The sequence below is a fragment of the Falco rusticolus genome, chromosome Z (assembly GCF_015220075.1).
Source record: "Falco rusticolus isolate bFalRus1 chromosome Z, bFalRus1.pri, whole genome shotgun sequence".
Classification (NCBI taxonomy): domain Eukaryota; kingdom Metazoa; phylum Chordata; class Aves; order Falconiformes; family Falconidae; genus Falco; species Falco rusticolus.
In genome coordinates, this window is record NC_051210.1 from 84,345,183 (window position 1) to 84,370,022 (window position 24,840).

Consider the following 24,840-nt stretch of genomic DNA (forward strand, 5'->3'; position numbering starts at 1 on the left):
AGTTAGTAATTTTGGGGAGTGTTAAAACACATAACTCTGTATTGCTCAGGAATAGAGGGAGGCATCTGCCTCAAGGGGCTCAAGAAGGATTTTATTATATCCCCCATCACTGGTCACTAAAGAGAGGGCAGGTAGTTTTGATGGGGTGAGCAAGTGGGAAAAGCTGTTGAATGAAAATTGACCAACAGCCAAATAGACATCCCCTCAAGACCATGGAGAGAATTGAATTTGGATGTCTCTTCAAGAAGAAGCTTTCTCTGCCTTCATGTTTGAGGCTGTTAGGATTTCTTGATGCAGAATTATATGAGCTGTTGATGAGTTCCTTTCACGTATGTGGGACAGAAGTGGGAAATGGGTAACATGGAGGCAGTTTGCCTGCATTTCTTACAGAGGCAAAATTATAGTCTCACACAAGACTTACTTCCATTGAAACAGTAAGGCTATTTTGAAGTAAGAAGTTTGCCTTCGTGTGTCAGGCTTGGCATGCATGCACTTGCGTAACAAGTGATACTAAATTTTATACTTGGGGAGGTGGTTTCAGCTTTTAAAATAAAAACAGAGCAGTGTAGGGCTTAGTAGTTTCATTGTTCTTGCACATATGCCTGCACTGTCCATCCCCTTATTTTGTAGCTTAAAATAAATAAATAATACATTAGGTCATTGGCAAAAGATGTTTTGAGACTTGCTTTCAAAGCTGTTTCAAGAATATATGGCAAACAAAATTCCAGAATCAAGTGAACAAATAGGAAACTGTTCATGGGCCCCAGTTTCACAGTACCCTGAAATAGCATGATTTTCAAAGGATGCAGATCTTTTTGGTTGGTTTTTTTTTTAATTTATTTTATTTTATTTCTTCCCCCCTCCCCCTGCCCAGGGTTTTTAAGTCATCAGTGCTTTCTGTTGTCCTCTACAAGAAGAAGAGCTGGAAGCTTGCTTTTTCAAGCTGAGGTTCAAATGAAAGATGATAATTATATATCTGCAATTGCTTGAGCTTTAAAAAAATAGGAGATACTGAGAGTTAGCAAAACCATGGCAAATGGATGGTTCTGAATGTCAGAGGGATTTCAGAAGGCCAAGAGAAGGATTTCTTAAGACCTCAGATTATTGGGTTTTTTTAATGGTTGTTGCTCTGCCAAACTCTTTGCACTAATTTGTGATTATGATGAATAACTGTTCTTATTAACATCATTTTCTTAGGATTCCAATTTATTCTGGAAAGAACTGTTAGCAGCTTCAAAGTTCTGCTAATCTGGGCAGGCATTGACATTCTTTTTAGGTTCAGGCTGATCATGTCGGGATAATGAGACTATTGTTTTTGATTATTTTGGGATTTTGTAAAGAGGAATATTTTAGATATGTGTTCAAGAAATCAACTCCCATTCATCTCCCGTCACTGGTATGATAGTGACTGGGCTCATTTTTCTCTACAAAAACCTGATTTTAAAACCCTGCTTAGTCCTTTGAATGCCTAATGATACATACTGAATATATCCGCTGACTTCTGATATTAGTGGGTCATGACATTGTCAAGTGTAAGAAATTTAAAGCATTAAAAATTGTAACCTTTTAGACTGTGAGTATAGCTGTGCCTATCTCTTTCACTGCAAATGGACTTTTTGTTCTCCTTTTTATTATGTTGCATTTTACTATGAATACACCTTAGGCTGGCTCTTTTAGTATAATTTCTGCAGCGCCCTCTGGAAAGAAGGGGCCCTATAGTGGGTAAAAGAAACTTCTGTGTACCTCACTCCCCCTCCCCACTAAATTTACATGATAAAAATGGCTTCTCTTTCATCAAGAAATACCTCCATAGATAAAGAAGGTATTATGAAATTACTCTTTGTTCTGCGAAATGTAGGTTTATTATGTTCTACTGTTATAGTTGGGTCTTCTGTCAGTGGACAGCCTCTTGGTCATGGTGACCTGGCTTGCACTGTCTATCTTTGTCAATCTGTCATCTCTCTTTGTTGGCATCCCTGGTGGTGTAATTCTTTTGTCTGAAAGCCTGCTAGTGTAAAATTGGGTACAGGGCTGGCTTTAAAGAACTGCTATCTGTACTGTCCCCAGGCTGCAGACTTACCTTTCATTTTCTGTATCCACTTTCTGTTATGACAGTAGTTCTGCTAGAACACCTGTGTAAATTTTCACGTGGATATTAACTATATAAAAAGCTTTAAATAGCTTTCTAGAATTCCATGACTTTGTGAATTTGTCATGTTGCAGGTTTCATTAAGATTGGTTTTTAACACTGGTGCTGGTGTAAAAATTCTTACAGATTAAGTTTTCTACTTTATTATTTTGCTCCATTTCTTCATTTAATTTTTTACTCTCTTCCCAAGACAAAACCAGTACTTTTTCTTAAAGGTACCTTTACAGCAAGTTTTCCAAGCCAATTGCGGAACTCACTTCAAACGTGTTATATCTATGAAATAATCTACATTAACTAAAAGGTTTGATTCTGCTCATCCAGTGTCATGCTCTTAAACTTATCTAGTATTCAGTTTTAAAACCCGTTGCAAATCAGCAGGGATTCAAGTCAGACGGATGTTCAGAAGGAACTGTGGAATGCGTTGCTTTATTTTCAATTTATTTTTAGAGAACAATGGAAGTATTCATACATCACATGTAATTGTGGTTAGCAGGAGTGCCATATGGGGATTTTTATAATGCTTTCTTCAAGAATGAATCGGTCTGAATTATAAAAGTCAAAAAGACAATTGTTCATTTTAATCACCTGCATACGCCCTGCTGCCTTTAATCCATCAGTTTCAGGGTGAAGATACCTGGCAAGCACAACTTCAAAACTGATCTGAATCTGCTTTCTGTGGTTAAAAGTTCCCTCTAACCTACTTGGTTTGTTGTTTTTTCAAAGTACTCTCAGCAAGTGTCTCATTTATTATTGTGTCTTTTGTGATCTGGGTCATCAGGATTTCCCCTTCTTTAACACCTCTGCAAATAACTGCCTTTAGACAGGAATCTGGTACTTCCTCTTGTCTGCATGTGTATTTCATTCCAATTTGCTGGTAATTTTTCCATGATTTTTGAACAGATCAGATGCTGTATTCTGTTCTGCAAATTTTCCTCAATGTCGCTTCATGTTGTTGCCTAATAAATCTTCCTTGTCAGTACAAGTTTTACCTTTCAAAGATGCCATGTTCATCTAGAATACTTCTTTTAGGTGGGGCTTCCGAGTGCAGGTAGCCATTGCTTCCGTGCTTCTGCTGCTACTTTGATGTTTCATGTCTGTTCTCTGGGATAACTTCTATATGTTTTGTTTTGCTACTGTAGTTATAGTCTTAATTATGCACCTGTGTCTTTCATTCTTTTCCCATTCTTGGATTTCATAAGAGTCAGAAGTCAGAGCTAGTCTGTGTTATTTTGCTTTGTAACTTGTTTAGTTTTTTCCTTGTAGATGTATGATCTCTGGAACTTCTGTTGTGTTACTTAACAGGGCAGATAACATACATGTGTGGGATGAGATTTCTTAATAATCAGAGGTTAGAGACCAGCATCATTCTGCAGGTATTAACCTGTATCTCAGTATTAGGCACACGTTATTTTAACTTACTAAGACCTGGTGTGGCTGTATGTATTCATGGTATTTAAAAAAAACTATTGGGATTGCAGGATATCTGGTATACTTGGCAGATGTACGGATTGGGAACAAGAGACTGTGTGTTTTACTAGTAGTAACAGTTGATTTGGTTTTGCTCAACACCCTGCTGAATTCCATCTAGTTGCATACGTGTGTGTAATCAAGCACTACCAATGCTGAGAAGTGCAGGGAGAAGAGTTTATGAAAGTTCATGCAATAACTCTGACGTAGTGCAGCCTTGAAGGATGAGTTACAAAATCCTGCCTTGGCGCCCTCTTAACTGGGCTACTACTGATGCGGTCAGTGTGGTTTTTTTCCATATTGCTGTTTTTGTTAGACACTGGGTGCAGAAAGGTGGCCGTAGTTTAAGTATCAGCTGTAACGGAGAGAGAAGCCGATCAGAACCTGTGGTTGTAGTGTTGGGGCACTGCAAGCTCCGTGGCAGTTGATGTGTTGGCTGCAGCAAGATGGTAGGGCAGGCCTTCTCTAAGGCTGTTGGCATGCAGTTTGTGATGGTTCAGTTGAAGGGGTTGCTGACCACAGCTCTCTGGCCTATCTGCCTTGCAGCAGTTGTTTCCCTGGTGTTGGTGACAGCTGAGCAGCTTGTGGTGCACCAGCTGAGCTGCTGTTTTGCAGCCGGATGTATTAGCTGAACCGAACTGCTGGTTTACCTGAATATGTTAAGAAGTAAACTTGAACTGTTTGGGAGCTGAGGTGGGAGCAGCTTAGCCAACACTGCACCAGGAGCATGCTGGGCTTCTGGAGGAGTTACGAGTTTCAGTCACTCCACCTTAATTCCCTGCAGAAGATCTCAGCAGGCTGGGCCTGGACTGGTGTGTGTAGCACAGGTGGGCTCCCCAGCAGCTGGGTGCCTGTAGCTGTGCACCCGCACAGGCAGGAGCCGCTGCCTCTGCCAAGCAGCACTATACCCAGCGGCGGTTTGACAGCAAGGTCTGACCTGGAAATGCCAACATGCATGGAATGCATGTGGTATGATGGTGAATTCTGTTCAGTGTGTCCTTACTCAGCTGCAGAAGCATCGGCTTTGTGAATATAGATGATCTTAGCAAAGATAAATCTGGGGGTTTATTGTATTAAGGATTCATTATGCAACAAAAGCTTGTGGTGGGTGTTTTGTGGTTTGTTTGGGTTTTTTTATTGTGTTGTAGTTTTGGGGGTTTTTAGGGTATATGTGTTTGTTTTCTTAAATGGAAGGCTTATTTTAATGTTCATTAAGAATCTGAATCAGTTCTGACTTTTTCTGGTTCAACATATTCTAATGACAGGAAGAGATTTTCAAATTATTAATTACTTGGCAAGGAGTAGATTTAAAAGTTTTATGCATCAAAACATGGGGTGGGATAGTTAAAGGTAGTGGAAGGAATGCTTTCATCCTTTCCCATTTTAACTGGATACAGTAAGTACATGCTGTTAATGATTTTGTTATATAACAAGTGCAGAATTTAGAAACTTAACAAGATACATTGCTGAATATTTTCTTCCACAAGAATAGAAAAGTATTGTTTTCTAAATATTTAAAATCTTGTCCATTTTTGCCTTAATTTAATTTTTAAAAAAAGGAATTAGGTGAGTCAGGATGAAAGGGCAGATTATAATTAAACTACTTTTGATCGTCTCTCATTTTCTGCAGCCTTTTGGGAAGATAAATGTTGATCCTGTAAGACTGTCTTAATGACCGTGCTCTACAAACAGAGCTCTAATTCTGCAGTCATTTCAGACAAGCGAGCTTTTCTTTCTGTGGACATACAAACCCATGCGTTTCATCTGGAGCTGCTAAATTACTGACACTTAAAAATTAGATGGTTTATATAGTTGTTGCAATCTGAACCTGATTCTAAGTAATAAGTTTCTTAAAAGCTTTACTCTGTGTTTTGTTTTATAGAATTCCAACCATAAGAAGTTTAATATTAGTCAGATATATTATAATCACTAAGAGTTTATGTAACTGCAATATAAAGAATTGCCAAACTATATTTGACTGTTGGAAACTGTCACGTTACTTCAGAAATTCGTTGAAGAACAATCAGAATGTTGCATGGTTGGCTTGCTGAAACATAGCACGGAGGAGCCAAACGTAATCAGAAGTCTGGACACTAGGGAGTAGCACCAAAAATGGAAGAAAAAGGGAGAGAAAAAAGGGTTAATGTGTGCTGGATTAAGGACTAAGTTGCAGTATGATTACTTAGACCATTCAACAGTATTTTTGTCTGATTTATTAATTAAAAAAACCAACATAGCCAATTCCTTGACTGTAGTTACACTGATAAATACTCATTTTTTAAGGTGTTCTAACTGTTCTGTATAGAACATAATCTAAATTAATGAGCTGCATACAATATGATTTGAAACTTCACATTTGGAACAAGAAGTTGTTAATTTCAACTTCAGATGAAATACAGTGGGTACTGAGATCTGTAAACTATGATCATAGGGACCAACTATGAAGTTGTTTGGATGTGTGTTTTTAAAAACTGTGGGATCGAGTGCTATTATTTTTACTTGAATTTAATGATAGGACCATCGGAAAATTCAGTCTGGACTGTGTTTATGTATTTCAGAGGCATTCTGAAGTCCTGAATCTTTCATCTTAATTTCTTGTGTGTCTCTTGGTTTTTTTTTCTGGGAGTCTAGAAACACAGGTTAGATGTGGTGGGTTGTGTTTGGTTGGTTTGGTTGTGTTTGGTTTGGTTGTGTTTGTTTTTTGGCTAAATCAATGTGTGAGAGCAGGTGTTATAGTGATGGATCCATATTCTTCTGTTTTCATGACTAGAGTAGTTGAATGTTTCACTTAGATTCACTTAGGCTAAAAGAGGGACATGACATTTGCCATTACAGGCCTTCGAACATACAGTGAGCTCACTTTGTTAAAAGGCTCCTCATCTCTCATGTATGTTTTCATTATGGAGATATTTCACTATCCTTACTCTCCTGTGTCTCTGCCCAGAGATAAGTTTGAATTTCCTGAAGAAGTTTTGCAGGTAGTGCTGGAGTTCAAGAGCATGAGCCTTCATTTGTGATCAACAGAAGTTTAAAGATGGCATGGCACCAGGGTATAAGAGGAATGTTACAAAGAAACTGTAAAAACCAAAGCAAACAAAGGAACAAAATCCAGCCTTAATTATTGTAAACTGGACCATTTCTTTAACAATACTTGCCAGGAAAAGGCCTTTGAGATTACGAAGTCTAAAGTTAAAAGTGTCCGAGTGTTCCTAGCATTAAAAAAGTGATGATTTATTGTACAGTAATGCCCCTACAGCGGCAGATCTTTAATGGCTCCTCTTCAGAAGGAGTATGCTCTTTAACATTGACACATTCTGGCTATGAGGTGTCTCATTGTTCAAGCACAATTTTGTAGTTTTTGGAAGTTTTGTTTAGCAATCTTGCTGTAAGAATCAGTCAGGAGTTTTATGGGGGGAAGTGAAATCCTTGTGGAAATGTAACATACAATTTTAGCAGTATTTTGAAAAGAGACATGGTTAGAGAAAAGTTGCAGTAAATATTTACTTTACCTTGATGCTATTTACCAACTTTGTCCAGGATAATAATGCGAAATAATGGAGAGGCTTGCTCTCTGCAGATTGCTTCTGTTACCTGGAGCTGTGGGAAAGGACGTCGGTAGTGTCTTGAGTTTTCCACTGCCTGAGTAGCCCGGGTGCTGGGATGCTATGGAGATCAGGGGGTGTAGGCACCAGGCTGCAGTGCCAGTTCTGGATCCAGTGAATTCTGCATCGTCCCTGCTGGCCAGGGCCAGTCTTTGCATAGCGGGCTTGGAGCACCTGCTTTCTTCTTCTTGGCATTTTCTCTTTTGGTGGCTTTATCAGCTGAGTTGCAACCCCATTCAAATGGTTGGAAATAGTTAGCTTTGTGCTGAAACTGATGAGTCTTCTTAAACTCTGGAGGGCTAGATACTGCAGTAGAAAGACACCTGAATCATCCAATTTTTAATTTATTTTTTTTTAAGATCCGCAGATTCAGCAACAATGTATTTTGCTATATTTCAATTTAATTTAGACACTAACTTCACTGAAATTACATGTGGTAGAACGCTATCCCCAGTGGAATTGGCTGAAACCTGTGCGCTATAACAAACTGTCTTGTTTTCCCTAAGACGTTCCTTTGAATTGATTACATTAATGTGAAAACACAGCTTTTTCCAAACAAAGATGTAGCTTGAGGATTTGACTGAAGTGGTTCCTTGAGCATTAGGCTTCTGTAATATCTCTTGAACTAAGAACTAATGTGTGTGGTGCTTGAAAATAAGTTTCAATCTATGTTTTATCTGGACATAAAACGTACCCAGATTCATGATTTTGGAAGTATGTCTTGTTTTAGCCCTTGCCATGACTTGGTGTGATTACTGTGATACTGCATCCTAATGAAGAAAAATTAAGATGATGCCCTGTAAGCTTTTGCTGGGTTGGTTTGACCTGTGTGGTGAGAGAAGCAACGCAATAGATTTGAACGATATTTCTTATTTACTGCTAATTCCAAGTGGAGAAGAAAGCTGTTAGAAATTCAGTGTTTTGTCCTGTGGCATCTGGTAGTCACGTCCTCTTATTTTCTGATGGCGTGAACAGAAGTTGTGTGTGTGATGATTATTCTTGAGATAACTAAATTCTTTTAGGAAGCTTTAGCCTGGAAGCTACAATCTGTGAAGGAGATGCTCTTTGCAAATTAGTTTGGCACTCTGATCCTCAGTTCCTAGAGCCTTTCACATGAAGTTTCACAGCTGTTTGGGAAAGATCATGAGTTCAAAGCACAGGGAAAAAAAAATCTGCCGACTGTCAGATTTGTTTAGGCAGCTGCAGCTTCCAGAGTTGTGAATGAAATGCTGAATTTAGCAGTATGTAAAGCAGATAATGTGACTTAACCTTTTCTATAAGCTATCGTCAAATCACATCAGTCACAGCATCTGGATAAGAAACGTAAGTCTCAGGTCTTGTTTCTTTTCCTCTTTACTGTTTACTTATTTTCTGTTTAAGGCTTCTTTTTTAACTGCTTATTGCTATTCAAAAACCTAAAACCAAACCAACCAAACAAAAAAAACCAAACAAAAACCAAGTTGGCAGTGCATTTCACATGGCTTAAAGATGTCCTTAACGAGTGTTATTTTCTACTTATTTGCAAGGTTTAGTTTGTTGACACAGTAAGTCAGATGATAGACTTTAGAAAACATTAAGATGACATTGTGACTTAAAAAGAAATGCTTCTGTCCTTTCCCTTGATACACCTTCCCGCCTCTGCTGTGTATCCTCTCTTTCCCAGAACAGCAGATGTTAGGGCATTTGCACACTGAATGAGCCAGGATAGTGATGGGGCTGGAACGTGACCTCTCCTTTCGCCACTGCGTGCTTCCTTCAAGCTGAATGCTTGCTCTGATCTGTTCCTATGCCCAGCTCTGGGCAGAGGTGTCCTGCCACACAGAAAGGGGCAGTGCAAAGGCCAGAACCAAGTGGCCAGGGTAGAGGGGGTGTGAGACGGCTTTACTCAGAGCAGTGTCATCTTATGTTGGTTTATAGTATATGTCCAACTACGTGTTCATTTTAAGTAAATGAATGCACGTAAGTAAGCAGTGTTAAAATATCTAACCCAGTTCACATTCAGGAGTGAGATCTTTGCTGGTACAGTTCAGTCTGTTCCATTTTTAGAGTAGGCAGAGATGTCAGTAGCCTGTTCAGTGAAGGCAAAATTTTCTTTACTGAAATCTATAATAAATTCTTCTCTTGTTTAAAAAGAAGTCTATTAAAAAGAAAATCTGTTGCCACCTTCAAGTTCTTCAATTTCTGTGGGCAGAAGATTCGTCCAGGATATTTTTAGGATTAAAAAAATCTAGTATTTCTAAGGGTTCGTGAAAACAGCATTGCCCAAGAATGGATTGATAAGTTAAAACTAGGAGGGTGTTATTCCCACCTCTTTAGCATTAAAGAGTCTTTTCTTTTAAGAACCTTCACATTTTTCAAGCGTGCATAGCTAGTAGTGTTATGTTTAGAGGTAGGTCCACCTGTACCCTTGTGGTCTTTTTGTTTCAGTTTTACATGTTACTGTCAATGTCTTGTGCGCTAAAATTGTCATCAGAATAATACTTTCTAGGCTTCAATTCCAGAAGTAACTAAGAGCGAGGTTTTACAATTAGTTTAAGCTAAGCTGAGTCCATGCTTCCACTGGAAGTGAGGTCCTGCCCTCCCCTTATCCCAGCTGTGTGTTTCTTTTCCTCCCTGTCTTCTGGAAACTTTTATATGTGAAAACTCTCACTTTGTAATTACTGTTAGTATTTTTGTAGGGTTTTTTCAGTCACATCAGCTGTCTGATCTGATTGACTAGCACTGATGCAGCAATATGTGGCCAAAGGTGGAGGAGAGGATGGGTTAACTTCAGCAGCAGCTTAGACTAGCTAAGACCAAAGGCAAAACTACATTCCTAGACATGAACTTAAGTGTCCAAGCACTGAATTAAGACTAAGGGCCAGGCCTGCAGAAAAGCTTGCACGTGAGATCCACAAACATGCCTAAATGCTTCTGTGGATTCAGATGTTAACTACCTTAGTTTCTCAGTGTTGAGCAGTGTTGGGTTTGGGTTTAAGACTTTCAGAGCCCAGTAAAGTCCTTCACCTCACGTTTTAATCCTTCTTCCATACAAACTTCTTCCTTCACATAGGTTTATGTCAGAAGGGCTCTGATTCCTCACACACACAGCAAGCTGCAGGTTTCAATGAATATCTAGTTTCTATTGGTTCTTGTAATAGGCTTTTTTGCCAGTAAATATTAGGCAGCACAGTATGTTAAGCAATTCAAAGCAGTATCAGCATTTCTTCTTAATCACCATGATTCTTTGTTTTTTTTAAAACCTTGGTGCTTAAAGCTGAATTTAATTGCAGTTTAAGTAGATGCATTTATGTGCATCTGCTGATATAAATAATCAATCCAACATGATTTCTTCTTTATTCTTACTTAATTTTCACTTTACTGTGGTATTTTATTTTCCAAGTAAATTAAGTATCTAGTATAGTGAACACTTGACTTCTGGTTATTCTGTAGTGATAATGCCACAAAATTGTTTTTTAAATCTAAAAAGTATCAGAGAAAGGTATTTGAGAGTGTCTGAATCTCTGAACGAGTGTCTGTTATTTATCCTTCCTTCAAGAAATCATAGCCTGGAATCCAATTGACAGTGCTGCAGTCTCAAAAGAGACGCATTAGAGCAGTTTGGTGTCCTGGTTTTACTCTTCTACCCATTTCTTCTTTTCAAGCAGAGGCACTGCTCCAGTTCCACTTTCTGTTGTTATACTTGTATGAAGTTAGTCTGTTTCTGCAGAATGTTTTCCTACCAGTTGGGTCCTTTCAACATAGAATCACAGAAGGGTTTGGGTTGAAAGGGACCTCAAAGATCATCCAGTCTAACCCCTTGCCATGAGCAGGGACACCTTCCACCAGACCAGTTGCTCCAAGCCTTGTTCAGCCTGGCCTTGGACTCTGCCAGGGATGGGGCATCCACAGTTGCTCTGGGCAACCTCTGTCAGCACCTCATCACTCTCACAGGGAACCATTTCTTCCTTATGTATAATCTAAACCTATCCTCTTTCAGTTCAAAACCATTGTTGCCCCTTGTCCTGCCACTACAGGCCCTAGTAAAAAGTCTCTCTCTGTCTTTTTTTATAAGCCTCTGTCCTGGTTTCAGCTGGGATAGAGTTAATTTTCTTCTTGGTAGCTGGTGCAGTGCTGTGTTTTGGATTTGGTGTGAGAACAATGTTGAAGTTTTGGTTGTTGCTGGATAATGTTTATACTAGGTCAAGAACCTTTCAGTCTCTCAGACCCTGCCAGCGGAAAGGCTGGAGGGGCACAAGAAATTGGGAGGGGACACAGCCAGGACAGCTGACCCGAACCAGCCAAAGGGATATTCCGTACCATAGGATGCCGTGCTGGGTACATAAACTGGAGGGAGTGGGCCTGGGCCTGTTGATCACTGCTGAGGGACTGGCTGGGCATTGGTCAGCAGGTGGTGAGCAATTGTGGTGTGGATCACTTGTTCTCTTCTCTCCCTTCTCTCTCCTTTCCATTATTATATCTCAACCCTTGAGTGTTGCCTTCTCATCCCCCCTCCCTGATTCTCCTCCCCATCCTGCTGCGGGATGGTGGGAAGTGAGTGAGAACTGCATGGTATTTAGTTGCCAGCTATGATTAAACCATGACAGCCCTCTTTATATATTGAAAGGCCACAAGAAGGTCTGCCTGGAACCATTTCTTCTCCAGGCTGAACAACCCCAGCTGTCCCAGCGTTTCTTCACTGGAGATCTGTTGCAGCCCTTGGATCATTTTCATGGCCATGTTAGTCTATTCCATAAAAGAAGGGTTACATTTGAATGTATTACTTGCGAATACTGTGGAAACTGCACTAGCATACTTAAGGTTGCTGTAGCATACAAGGTTCCCTTCTTCAGATCTTGTGGAGTCCTTTAATATTTAGACCTCCCAACAGATGTAGCATTCTTTGACTGGTACTGGGAAGGATCTAGCAGACTGTCTCGTACTGGTGTCATGGAGCTTTCCTCCACACCACCCCTTACTGGTAGCGACTGTCTTCCTGCTGAAAGGAATTAGCACAGATTTGGACGGTAGAAATCCACAGCACAGTAACAGTGATAAGCAGCTGGAGTTAGGGTGAAAGCAGTGACCTCCTTTAGCGGAACGTGTTACATCTGAAAGGTGTCTGATGTAGAGAGCTGTATGGTCTTTGGACTATCTCTACTTCCTTCTCCCTCTGAAGAGAGGACATGGGGTTGGTAGTGGGGGGTGTGTGGGGTGTGGATCTGAGGCCAGGTTTGCCTATGCTGGCGGGTTCTGGCATGGTGGGCAAGATTTTCCCTAAGTGCTGATAAACTAATGGAAAATAGCTTTAGTGGTACTCTGTAGAGCTCAAGGTAGTGGTTATAACACCCCATAGCTGCAAATTTAATGTTTGTTCTTCTTCATTGACCTTGGAAGTTGGATTTGAATGGAGGCTGAAGCATTTGTGCAAACCTTTGTGACAGTGTTTCATCTTCAGTGCCCTGGTAAATAGAAGGGCCTGGAAATGCTGAAGCAGGGTCAGTGTGCTGTATTTGGAATGGAAGGAAATGAGGAAGGAGGGAGCATCTTCTTCATTAAGATTATCAATGATGCAGGTGAGGGGCTCAGTGCCAGTGGCTGGAGTGGGGCTCTGGGTCACAGTCTGGGTGATGGCTCTTGGGGGGCAGAGTATCTCCCCCCGAGTCTGTATCTCCCCCCGAGCTGATATGCGTGGGAGGGTAGATGTGGTGCTCACTAGCATACCCCAGGCTGGACCAGCCAGTGAGTAGGAGGCCCTGGGTCCAGGCAAGCGTACTAGATGGGGAGAGGGTCCATGACAGCTTTCAGGGGGCACTCAGGAGATGGATTGCCTGTGTGATGCGTGTACAAGCATCTGTTCGCAGTGAGCACCACAGTGGACCAGAGGAGGAGACCCATGGCGTGGGTAGGAAAGCCCAGGATCTAGGCAGGGGTGATGGACAGAAGGGGCACACTGGTGTCACCGATGATAGCCATGCAGCTGGGTTTTATGGTTCAATGAAATTAGAACCACTTCTTCAAGGTAATTCCTGTTCCCTTTCTTCTCAGCCTCTAATGGTTACTTACAGTGAGCATCTTCTAAAACTCATGGCTCAGAATTTTACTTTACTCATTTTAATGGACTGCTGCTCATCTTGATGAGCTACCAAGTGGTTCTTGTCCATAGCAATGGGACAAGCTGCAAGTTAAATTATCTTTAATGCTGTGGTCAGTATTTAACTGAGCATATTCAAACACATATTTTAAAAGTTTCAGTAGTTTACTACAGTTACTAGGTTTCACTGAAAACACTTTCACTAGAGGTGTTTAGAGCTGCCATTGTTATCCAATTAAATGACACATTGATACTGAAATGATATTTGGCTGTAAAATTATATTCTCATTAATTATGACAACTTCTTTTGCAGTGACCCGTATGTGAAACTTTCCTTGTATGTAGCGGATGAGAACAGAGAACTTGCTCTTGTGCAGACCAAAACTATTAAAAAGGTATGTATATACTGGTTTTCTTTTATTACATTGTTTAGAAGTATTAAGAATACTGGAATGCAATTCTATGACAACACAACACTGAAATTGTTGCATACATGTATAGCAACTGAATAATGGGGTTTTTTGCTTGGCTTGTCAAATCTCATTACATCATTCACTGTTTCTTTTATCAAGGTCATATTTTAATGAAAGACATAGCTGAAATAAAGAACTAAGAAACTGAACTTAAATTATGGTTTATTGACTTTAAGCAAAAATGATCACTTTTTAATGTTCCCTTTCAAAATTTCCTTTTTCTTAATATTGGAATTTAAAGTAGCCAAATGACAGAAGATATGCTCTAAGAAAAGCCTGGAAATACACTGAAAATTTTTAATTTTTAAATAAAACAAAAATCAATTTTTATTTGGTTTCTAAATTTCATTCCACAAAACAAAAATTCCACCAGGGGATATTTATCATTATCAGCGCCTTAAAAATTTTAAAGGGTTTATTTTGGTTTTATATTTTTTTTTTTTTTTTTTTTTTTTTTTTAACTGGTAGTGATGGCAGAGAGAAGAAAGTGATAATCCATATGAAAATAAAGGGAAAAATAACAACTTGTCATTTTTATGAAGGTATTTAGAATCAACAATGATTCAATTGAAAACAATATTGCAAAACAGAATAATGAGGAGAATTTTTTTGTTGAAAATACAAAATAGAATGATGCTGTTCTAAAATCAGAACATTAGGTGTCATGAGAAAACTGATTATGAAATCTTGGTAGTGTGGAAGATGAAAGCAGAACTTTTCACAGGACCCAGGGCATGTCTGATATTGGAAAGTAAAGTAATTTGTAAAGCATTTTCTGATTAGCCATTGGCACTTGTTTGGTAATAGCATTTTTACATTTATTGTATCATTTTAAGTGTGTTCTTGATAGCCCATCCAGCTTAGTTTTTTTTTTTCTCACGTAAAATTTGTGAGAAAAAGGTTAACTTTTCAAAAAAATGAGTACCTAGTTTGTTACTATAGTAAAACTATGGACTGTCATTTTTTTGTTTCCTTAAATAAGTTCAAGATTTATTGCCAATTCCATACAAGTATGTGGGAGACTTTCTTACGATATGTGTGTCTTGTTTTTGTAGAGTGTGCTTGTTGTTATGCTGTTTCCTGGGACATAGTTGCATAGAATCAAGTCCTGTTCTTGAAATCAAATGAATGGAAAATGCTTAGGCTTGAGAGGTCGTTTTCAGGCTGTCTATTATAATTCTGGTATAATTTTGACTAAGGTGTTCTTGCTGAAGTGTGAGACTGATTACTTTGTCTCATGGAATGGTAACATTAATGAGAAACTATTAAATCAGTACACCTGTGTCTGTGTAGTGATAAATGTTTATTTTCATCTACTCCTTATAATATAAGAATGATTGTATGTGAAGGTTTATTTTCTTGTTTAAAAACCAATTTGGACCACTGTAGTAATTTTGGATCAATAGCAGTGCGGGAGTAGACTTTACCAGCTACAAAATGGCAACTCATTTCATCTGCAGAGGACTCAGTGGCAGGCAGAGGCACTTCAACAGTTGCACCCTATGAACAACCTATTCCTTTGCTTTCGTGGGCATGTTTGCAAAATGTATGCTTCAGGATTACTGAAAAATAATGTCTTACTGGAAAATGACTGTCTAGAAAAGTCTAGTTCTTGTACTGCTTATTTATTGTCTCAAAAATAGTATGGTAGCTTCTGTTAATGGACAGATGCCTGAAGATGGGAAGGAGGTTTTCGTCTTTCACCTTTCACTTCAATGAAATGGAAGAATTTCAGTGTGAGGTAGTGTAAGTCTAGATGTTGGAAAGGACCTTTGGAGATCCTCAACTGTTCTGTAACTTTGTGACTAAAACTGAGGACAGTTGTGATAGCAGAGAGGATATGAGGCACGTCATGAAGGTGCAAGGACCCTTTGGCTTTCAGGAGAAATCCTTTGTAGCAAATCCATGGGGAGTGGAAGAGGAGACAGGAAGAGTGGCATGGATATAGGACTTTATCTCCCCGCACCCCCACCTTGCTTCTTAGGAAATAATGGTGATCACACCCAGAGTTTCAGTCAATTTCTGATTCCTCTTTTAATTATATATATTTTTTTACTTATTAAGAATAGCGTCATCCTTATTTGAAAAGGTGTTGCTGGTATAAAGGCATGAAAGTCATGGCATATTCGGCTCCTACACATTCAAAATGTAATGGCTGTAGTGCAAGAAGTTAGGAGAGATTGAAATGAGAGCATTAGGTTGAAAATAATGTCATAATGTCAGTGCTGATCTGAAGCAATACTTACCAGCTTTGGATCCATGTGAAAGGAGAATAACAAAGCTTCTGAGGAGACCACCATGAATTATTAAAAAATAAAAGTAGTAAAGAGGTAAAATATTGTATTGAATGTATCAAGGGAGAGATGAACTCATGGATGTTAGGGCTGCCCTAGGAAGGGAGAGAAAAAGGATGATGTTTGCACAGCCACCCAACTGTAGACAGAGGGCTGAGGATGAGATGATGACAATGGATTCCTGTGATTGCATCTGCCTTTTTTCACTGTTTCTTGTAACTGTTATTTAAAGCCTGGGCTTTCTCAGTAATTTCCATAATAGTAATAACAACTCATTTATTGGAAAGTTCTGGTTAGTGATTTCTGGTTTGAATTGTTAAATTTCATCTCAAGACTTCTGCCCTCAAAGCAGTATTCTTCCTATGCAATTTGCAATCTGTTTATTTCATAAACGGCAAACATCATTAGTATATCTTCTTTTTTGAATTAAAATTATTAATGAAAAAATACCGAGCAAAATCAGTCTCAGGTGATTCTGAAAGACTGCCAGTTGACTCTTTCAGCTCTGTAACTTTTCTTTTTATATGATGGCGTCTAGCCTTTCACTAGCTTATTTTTACTTGGTTTTGTCTTTGTCAGATTAAATGGGTAACTTATGTCCTGCAGGAGTGCCTTCAAGAAGGCAGAAGGGACTGCATTTCCCCTTTTTATTTTCCTTTACATTACCTGTGCAGTTGTCTTGATACGTGTCCTACTGTACAGTGGGACCTAGCCGTATTGAAGTGCTTAGCTACAGCCAAAAGGATTAAATGCAGTTTCCTTACTCTGAAAAAATAAAGTTATCAGAAAAAAATTCAGATTCATCTGGCATGATGTAGCTGTGTTGAATTTCTGAGGCCTTTTGTTTTGATTTACTTCTCTCCACACGTTTAGTTATTCCAACTGTAAGATTTGATTAATGCCTTGTGTTTCCTTTTGGAGCTGTGTTTTGAATAGCCTGCTAGAAATGCTTTCTTCTTCCTGTAGCAGAAAAAGCTGTATTTGCTGTTTGCCATCTTATGATCTTGTAAGATGCCAAGTATGTTCTTCAAATTCCTGCTGATAGGCTTCTGATTTCATATGTCAATTCTTCCAAAATTCTGGATGAATATTAACCAGTTTCCTCAATTTTACTGCGCTGAGCTCTGAAGACTTCACTTCTACATCAGTTGGGACAACTTCTATCTTCGTACCAAACCCTCTTAGTTATTCTGCCTTTCCCATATGTAATGTTAAATATAATTTCCCATATCTAAATATGCTTAGTCTCCCCATTGAGCTTCATTGCTTAGTAGCATCATTTCTTTCCATGTTCTCGTTTTATTTGGATGGTTGAAAAACCTTTGTGTTTGTTCTCATATCCTGTGGAAGATCTAACTCAGCTTGACTCTTGGCAGTTCTTTATCTGTACGATACTTGCCCTTTTTAGGATGTAGCTCTTCTTGCTGATGAGTCTTTTTGTTGTTGTTTCCCTGCTAATATCCTTTATTAATTTATTCATGTACTTATGTCTGGAGCCTTTCTTTACCAGTGTTTTTCTCCTTTGCTAGGATTCCAGTGTTAGTACTTTCTGACTTGACCTACTAATTGCCTGACTTGCAAGGTGGAGGAAATTTCTGCCAATTACCAAGGCATTTACCAAAAATGGTGCTTCCTAATACATCAAATATTTCCTGAAATTTGTATTTGTGGTTAAGCTGCATTCAAAATAAATGTGTTATTGATGGACAGTAGTGCCCTCAAATTTAGTATGAGACCATGCTTCATTTGTTAAATTACATGGAACCTCTCTTGCCAATAACAGCCACATTTGATGAATACAAGTATTTAAATTTTTTTATTACTTTTTTTTTTCTTCTGAATATGTTTGTGTCTCTTAAGGCAAAAAAGCTGAAAGTTTCTCTGCCCTCAACCTCTATCCCTGCCCTTCACCTATACTCATTTTATTCTTTTTCTCTACCCTTTACAATAGTGTTTTATGACCTGTTTTCCTACTTTCTCATAAGATTGTTTAGGATAAGCAGGTAAAACCTTTCTGAGAGTACGACTGTTAACACCTGCATAGCTGCCTGTATAGGTTTAGAGTTTGATCTTTCTTTATGCTTTTATTTCCTTTTGTCGTCTTTTTTCCCCCTAAATTTCCTAGAACAAGGTTTTCAAATTTCATTGATAATTAGTCACATACATCTTGGCTTGAGGTTCAGCCCTAATTTGAAGCAGAAGGGAGGATGTACAGCTGTCAGCATGATGTGATCCTAGGAGTGCATGCAGACCTACAGTATGACTCCTATATTTCCATTTTGTAGAGGAATGCAGTATAGAAGGCCACTGCATCCTGGACATGATAAATCTATTGTATCTATATCAAGGAGTTAAGATTCTCCTCTGCTATAACAAAATTCTGGTGGGTGTAGAGCCAATTCATATTGTCAGCTCTTCTGGTGAATCTCTGGTATGTGAGAGAATGAGGGAATGATTTGGCGTGAAAATAAACCATTGGACATAACATACTTGCTTTTAAACTTACCCAAATTTGAATTGCCCAGATTATTGTTTGTGGTTCTGATGTCTTTTAATCAATTTATTATTTCATGCTTGATCTCCCTTCAGGTTGCAGTCTATAAACGTATCTTATTCAGACTATTAAAAAAAAGAATTAAAATCCTCTACAGGCTGAGGGAGATTAGGAAGAGTATCACCTATTCAAAGGAAATAATCTTTTCTTTTGTCTTTTTTTTTTTCCTATTTACAGTATAATTCTGTCCTTATTTTTGTAGCCCTAAAGTTGCCCTGTGTTTAAGAAATATTTTTTTTTTTAATCGGGGTTTAAATGCATCTTGAGAATTAAACGTCTTCGGGTTTTATTTCTGTAGGTGCTCAGCATTTGCCTTTTACTCACAGAACCCTATTTATACTTAACATCTATTATAGGATAATCTGACTCAAATATCCTCCCACATTTGGTTTGCTCAGTAGGGAATTTCTAAATAATTTGATGGCAGTATTTTTTTTCAAGTTTTTATGACATACTTTTTTCTTTTTTTTTCTAGAAAATTGTCACTTGCATGCACATTTTGATGATTGCAAAATGGAAAACCTAAAGAAATTTTAGTATGTAAATATGTTTATTTCTTTTACAGACACTGAATCCAAAATGGAATGAAGAATTTTATTTTAGAGTAAGTTTCCCTTTACTTGCAATATTTATTATAACATATACCGTTAATTACAGGGTATTTTATAAGGTTGGGAAGAAACTTATTTTTTATTTGTTGTTTATATATTTACATTAAAAAGACAGCCTGATGTTAGTGCTCTTCTGTTCCTGTAGTGATGGAATGATCAGCAGAAATTGGCATAAGATTAATTAGAAATGGACAATTTCACAATTTGAGATTTTTATTTAGAGTAAGTTATGAGCTAATTCATCTGACCAATAAGAAAAATTATTCTTACTTGAAAACATATTTTTAGCAGAGCATGTTTGCTGTGGTTTTAAAATGTTAATGCAGTAGGAAATAATCAGTTATTTCCAAGAGTTGTATGAAGTTTAAGTTATCATGGCAAAAAATAATGAAATAGAAAAGTAGAGAAGGAAGATATAAAAAAGTAATTTCTCTTGGCCTTTATGTTACTTGCCACAAGGGCAAAATATGCTTTTTTTCCCCCCATCATTCCATTTTAATCTTTCCAGTTCTTGCTTAACATTAAAGCCAAGTTATCCCTAAAACTGAGTGATTTGTATCAGAAAAAATATTTTTAAATATTTGAAAGTGGTAAAGGAGGTGTTAAAATACTGATTATCAAAACAAACATAATATAAATGAGAAGGGTGATAACTTTTAGTTGCTGAAAATGTTTCCAAAGAAAAATGGCTTAGTTTTAACCCAGCTGTAGCTTTCACAAGAGAAGGGTATGTGGAATTTCAGTGTTTTTTAAAATTTAATCTTAAACAAGTGCTTGAGAAAAGATGTCATTTTAGAGTGTTAAAAACTGGTACCGTATTGAACATTTTTTACAGAGTGTTAGCAATTGACTGTTTTGCTAATAGGATCTTTAGATAGATAGTTCACACCAACAGAATTGTTAATACACAGGTTTTTGAGGTTTAAGTGGAATTTATATGTTTAAACATGTACCAGATAACTTTTCTAGGTTTTTCAGCTGGGTAATACGCATCTAAAGTAATTTTATCTAGTGAAATATTTTGATTTTTATAATGTACTCAGACTTACACTTTAAGAAGTGTAAATACAGACTTACACTGAAATACAGTCTGAAAATACAGACTTACACTTTAAGAAGTTACATGGAGTTCATAGGAACTGTCTTGACACTAAATTACAACTGGACCGAAGGTTTTCTATTTTCATCACAATGGTTTTTGATGTTTGCACACCCTGTTACAGAAGTTACCATGAGATAAATTAAGCTACATGCCTGTAAAAATACAGAGGAGTCTTAAGACTGTAATTTTACTAGAAAGTCATTCCCTACTACAGGAGAATTTTCTGGTGAAGTGTTCAAATGCCTTGCCTTCAGCATAGAGCACAAACTATCCAGGGAGCTCACGATCGTGACTGTTCCACAGGAAAGGGAAGTGAAAGTAAGTTTTAGACTGTTGATCTATTTGAAGATACTTCAGGCTCTGCCAAATTTGATCCCGACTGCATAAGTGATTCTGAAATGGATGACCGCAGCACCATGAGCCCATCTTTATGAATATATTTATCTATATAAATAGATAGATAGATATAGATATGAATACTGGTCTCATAAACATGCAGAATAGTAAGAAGGCTGTAAGGAGCAAATTCATGTATTTTAAAGTGAAATACATTTGCTCAGGATTAAGTAAGCTTGTTAGGTATATTTATGCTTACAATTTTAACTGATATTATTTGAGGTAGCCTTTTTAATAATTTACTTTTTCCAGTAAAAGAGAATACACAGAACTGCCACAATTTGTGTTGCTTAGATGACATGTATAGCCCATAGAAGATCTGTTAAAACACCTTGAAAATCCATTATTGTGGAATACTATTACTAAATTTTCTTAATTAAACAAGTTGGAAATACTAACCTGGCTTACAAAACTTTTCTGAAAAAAACTATCAAGTGGATCAAGTAACATACAATTTTTTTCTTGTTTAATAGTCACTGTTTTTGTCTTCCTGCTAGAGTTCTTTGTTTTTTCCTTTTAAATGTTGGTGGTCTTTCTGCTTAAATTTACTGCAATGTGAATAATTTTCTGGAGGTATATTTGCTGCTTTCAAGTGTCAGAGAGCCTTCTGTTGGGTTTTCCACAGGCATGTGTGATAGATAAATGATGAATGACGGACATATAGATGACTGTGAAATCCTGAAATAAATAGAGTAAAACTCTTGCTCCCTACAGTTTAGTTGAGCTTTGCTGCTGTAAAACAAAAAGAATCTGGGAGTCCTGATAGTCTTTCCAGCCTGGGACTGGTTCCCAAAACACAGAGCTTGTCACTTCAGTCAGGCCACCTTTCCTGAGACCAAGTTAGCTTTGTGGTGTGCCCAGGGCAGCTGAAGCTGCCCCATTAGCCCTTCCTGGCTGCAGCATGTGGGGCTGTGTGGGGTGTGTGGTGCATGAGGGAGAAGCAGCCTGGTTTGCCTGGGGATGTCCTCTCCAGATTCTTCTCTATGGTATGACAGCATGCTGCTCAGTGGTGTGCCACAGCCATGCCCTTTCATCTTCGGAGCTTTCTGTAGAAAGAGAAATGCAGTAACTGTCTTGCATTGAACACAGTAAATAAGAGCTTTTAATGTTAACTGCTAGGCTATTTCTAGTTGTACTGCGGTTTAGAAAGAGTGTTCTAGTGCTCCAGTTTAAATTTAAGAGTTTCATAAAACGTGTTAGTCCTGTTCTGTTTGCCTTGGTTTAATCGCTGTATTAACTAGTACACATATGTTGTTATCATCAAGCTAATGAACCTAAAGTGACATTATTTTAACTTTCTTACAGGTAAACCCAACCAATCATCGTCTCCTGTTTGAAGTGTTTGATGAAAACAGATTGGTGAGTGCTTGTCTTGATTGTCTTTTACTAATCACAAGGCTCTGCATTAACACAGCTGATGAAATGTAGCACATCTGAAAGGTGTATTTCTGTCTGTTGTTTAAGTAAGTGTTCTAAGAAATGCAGATAGAAGCATAAAAAGCATCTGGGTTTGGGACTAATAGAGCATTAAACACAAAAGTAGTACTCTGTTGGGTCAGACCAAAATGTTCCTCCTTAACCCAGTATTCTGACAGTGAAATCCTCATCATATTCTTCCTTAGGCTTCTCCACTGCAAACCAATGCAGTCCCAACCTTTTTAGTCACTTACAAAGCAGCTGCTTCATCCCCTGATCATTTTAGCGTCTCTTTCCTGTACCTTTTAATACTTTGGCATCCTTTTTTGGGATGTGGTTACCAGAGCTGCACTGAACTGAGCACCCAAGGTGCAGGTGTATGAAGGTCTAAGGTAACAGCAAAATAATCCTCTCTGTTATGTTTTCAGTTCTCTGCCTCATAATGCCCAGCATACTGTCAGTGGTTTTGGTCTTGAACTTAATTTGTCTGATGCAGTAGCTCTTCTAGAGAAGTATTCCAGTATCTTACTGGTTCTTGCTTTTGTTATGATGTAGTTAAGATTTCCACGCAGACATACGTGATATAAGTGATACTGTCATTCTGAACATACTAGGTTAAATAGGCCAGTGCAGTGGCAGACTGGGTGACTGACTTGTTGGGTTCTTATCTTTCAAAAACTTAACGCCATCTCTTTGTTTATGAGATCAGGTATTAGCATTTTCTTGGCTGGGTGCAGTACAACCTCTAGTAAACTTGTTTCTTTTGTGAAGATTAGGATCAGTGTTGTGAAGATCTTTTTATTCAAAAAAACCCTCAGTATGGAAACATCTGTCTTTAAAAACAGTATATGCTTTTCCTCTGTCTTCCTATTAAATGTAGACCAAAGGAAAACATAAAAGCTGTAATCTTCCAGGGAAAAAGAGGACATAGAGCAAAATGATTATGTCCTCCTTCAGGTGGAAGTCAATCAGTAAATCTGTGGTGCTGTTTATTTAGAGTGGGCTGACTGTGAGCATATTTATTGACATAATGATTGTAACAACCACTTGCACTATTAAAACTGTCCTATACCTTTTGAACTTCAAGGAGATCATCTGTCAGTTCTTCCAAGCTTTAAGGCCCTCTTCCCCCACTAGCTGATACAAACAACACTGAAGCAGAAATACTGTAACTGTGAGGCAGAGTATGTAAGCCCAGGCTCAGGACTGCACTGATGTTACTGTGTGGCTTGCATGTGTCTTGGGGGTTTGTGTCAGCCTGAAGGGCAAAGTGGAGCTCATGGAAGAGGCTTCACTGGTCCACAGAAGTGGTGGCATGCATGGGGATGGCTGTGGGTGATGGGGAAACAGAGTGGCGGTTCAGAAGAAATATCTTATGTGCAGTGACAGCTGAGAAGAGTCTTGGTATACTCATTTCAGATATATTGCTTAAGAATTTCCAAGTGACTGTATGCAGTTCTGGCCTTATATTGACACTTTTGGTACTACTTTATTGTTGAACCGTTTTCTGTTTCTTCTTGTGGTCCTGCTCCTGTAGACAGTCTGCCCTTGAGCTCATAACCTCCCTGCAAAGGTAGCTTAGGAGCTTTCCTTTCAGAAGGTGTTCTGATCTATTAACAAAGCAAGTACTTCGGGGGTTTTAGAGCAGTAGGTTTCCATCAAGTGATGTTAACAGAATGAGAAGACATTGAGCTGATTATTTTGGCTTTCCTGTGAAATACTTATTGTCAATACTTGCATGGTTTTATCAAAATAACTTTGTTTCTTATTCATATTCCCAATTAGCAAAGCACTTACTATCTTTGCAGTACATCCTTTCCTTCCTGTCCCCCAATCAAAATAAAGAATATACAATGCAAGCTTCATCTTTGGTGTAAAGAGAGACTGTGTCCTTGGATAGTATGTTTTCTCTGAAAAATAATATAAAATAATATTAATAACTGTGCTTCCACAAGGCAATCTACAGTACTATTGCTGTGTTGAAGCTATTCCTGTTTTTCTTTTTGGCTTATAGCCCACTTAAAACAATGGGGGATTGTGCTGGCTGCTGGCACTTCTATCGTTTAAAGCTTCCATTTGTCTTGTCATTGGTCTTTTTCTGTCTTTTGAAAACAAGCTGCTTGCAAACAGAGGTTTAAATGTCTAGACGGAGTATTGACCCTCCACGTACAAATTTTCAGAGCTGTTGACAAAATCTACACTGTTAGGTTCTCCTAGGGATCAAATGTCCATGTATTGCAACGAAGCCACACTTCATGGTAAACAGTTCCTTTTCTAGTACATGCTAGCTAACAAGTGTGAACACACTTCAAGTGTGAGTATCCTCAGACCACTGGATTTCTGCAATCTAATAGAGCTAATTTAGGATCTTTGCTTTACATTTTGGTGTATCCTGTCTGTGTGTTCTTTTTCTGAGGTGTTTGACTCTTGGAGAGCGTAACTGTATTCCATGCTGGCAATTGCACTCGTAATATTGCTAACTTTCTCACTGGAGGCTGGCCAGCAATGGGCAGAGTTTCTGTACAGTGTTTGAGACAAATCAGTACAAAACGACATGCAACACCCGTCTCCGGTTTTCCCTTGTCTTTACTGCCTGGTAAAAACTGAAAAAGAAACTTTCTTTCCTGCAATCTTGCATATTTCTGCTGTTTTTATTGTGTGAGAAATCTTTGCCATGTGTATGATTGCTTTGTTGTGATTTTT

At 38.3% G+C, this 24,840-nt stretch overlaps 1 protein-coding gene across 4 annotated transcripts in view; it reads left to right on the plus strand.

Annotated features, from left to right (window-relative positions):
* The window catches only part of NEDD4L (NEDD4 like E3 ubiquitin protein ligase), a 194,104-nt gene that overhangs the window by 62,486 nt on the left and 106,778 nt on the right, over nucleotides 1-24,840 (plus strand). For all 4 annotated transcript variants that reach the window (XM_037373202.1, XM_037373198.1, XM_037373201.1 and 1 more), the window contains exons 3-5: nucleotides 13,605-13,686; nucleotides 19,178-19,216; nucleotides 22,027-22,080. In XM_037373202.1, coding sequence (XP_037229099.1) covers nucleotides 13,605-13,686; nucleotides 19,178-19,216; nucleotides 22,027-22,080 — 175 coding nt within the window. The remainder of the gene's footprint in view (nucleotides 1-13,604; nucleotides 13,687-19,177; nucleotides 19,217-22,026; nucleotides 22,081-24,840) is intronic.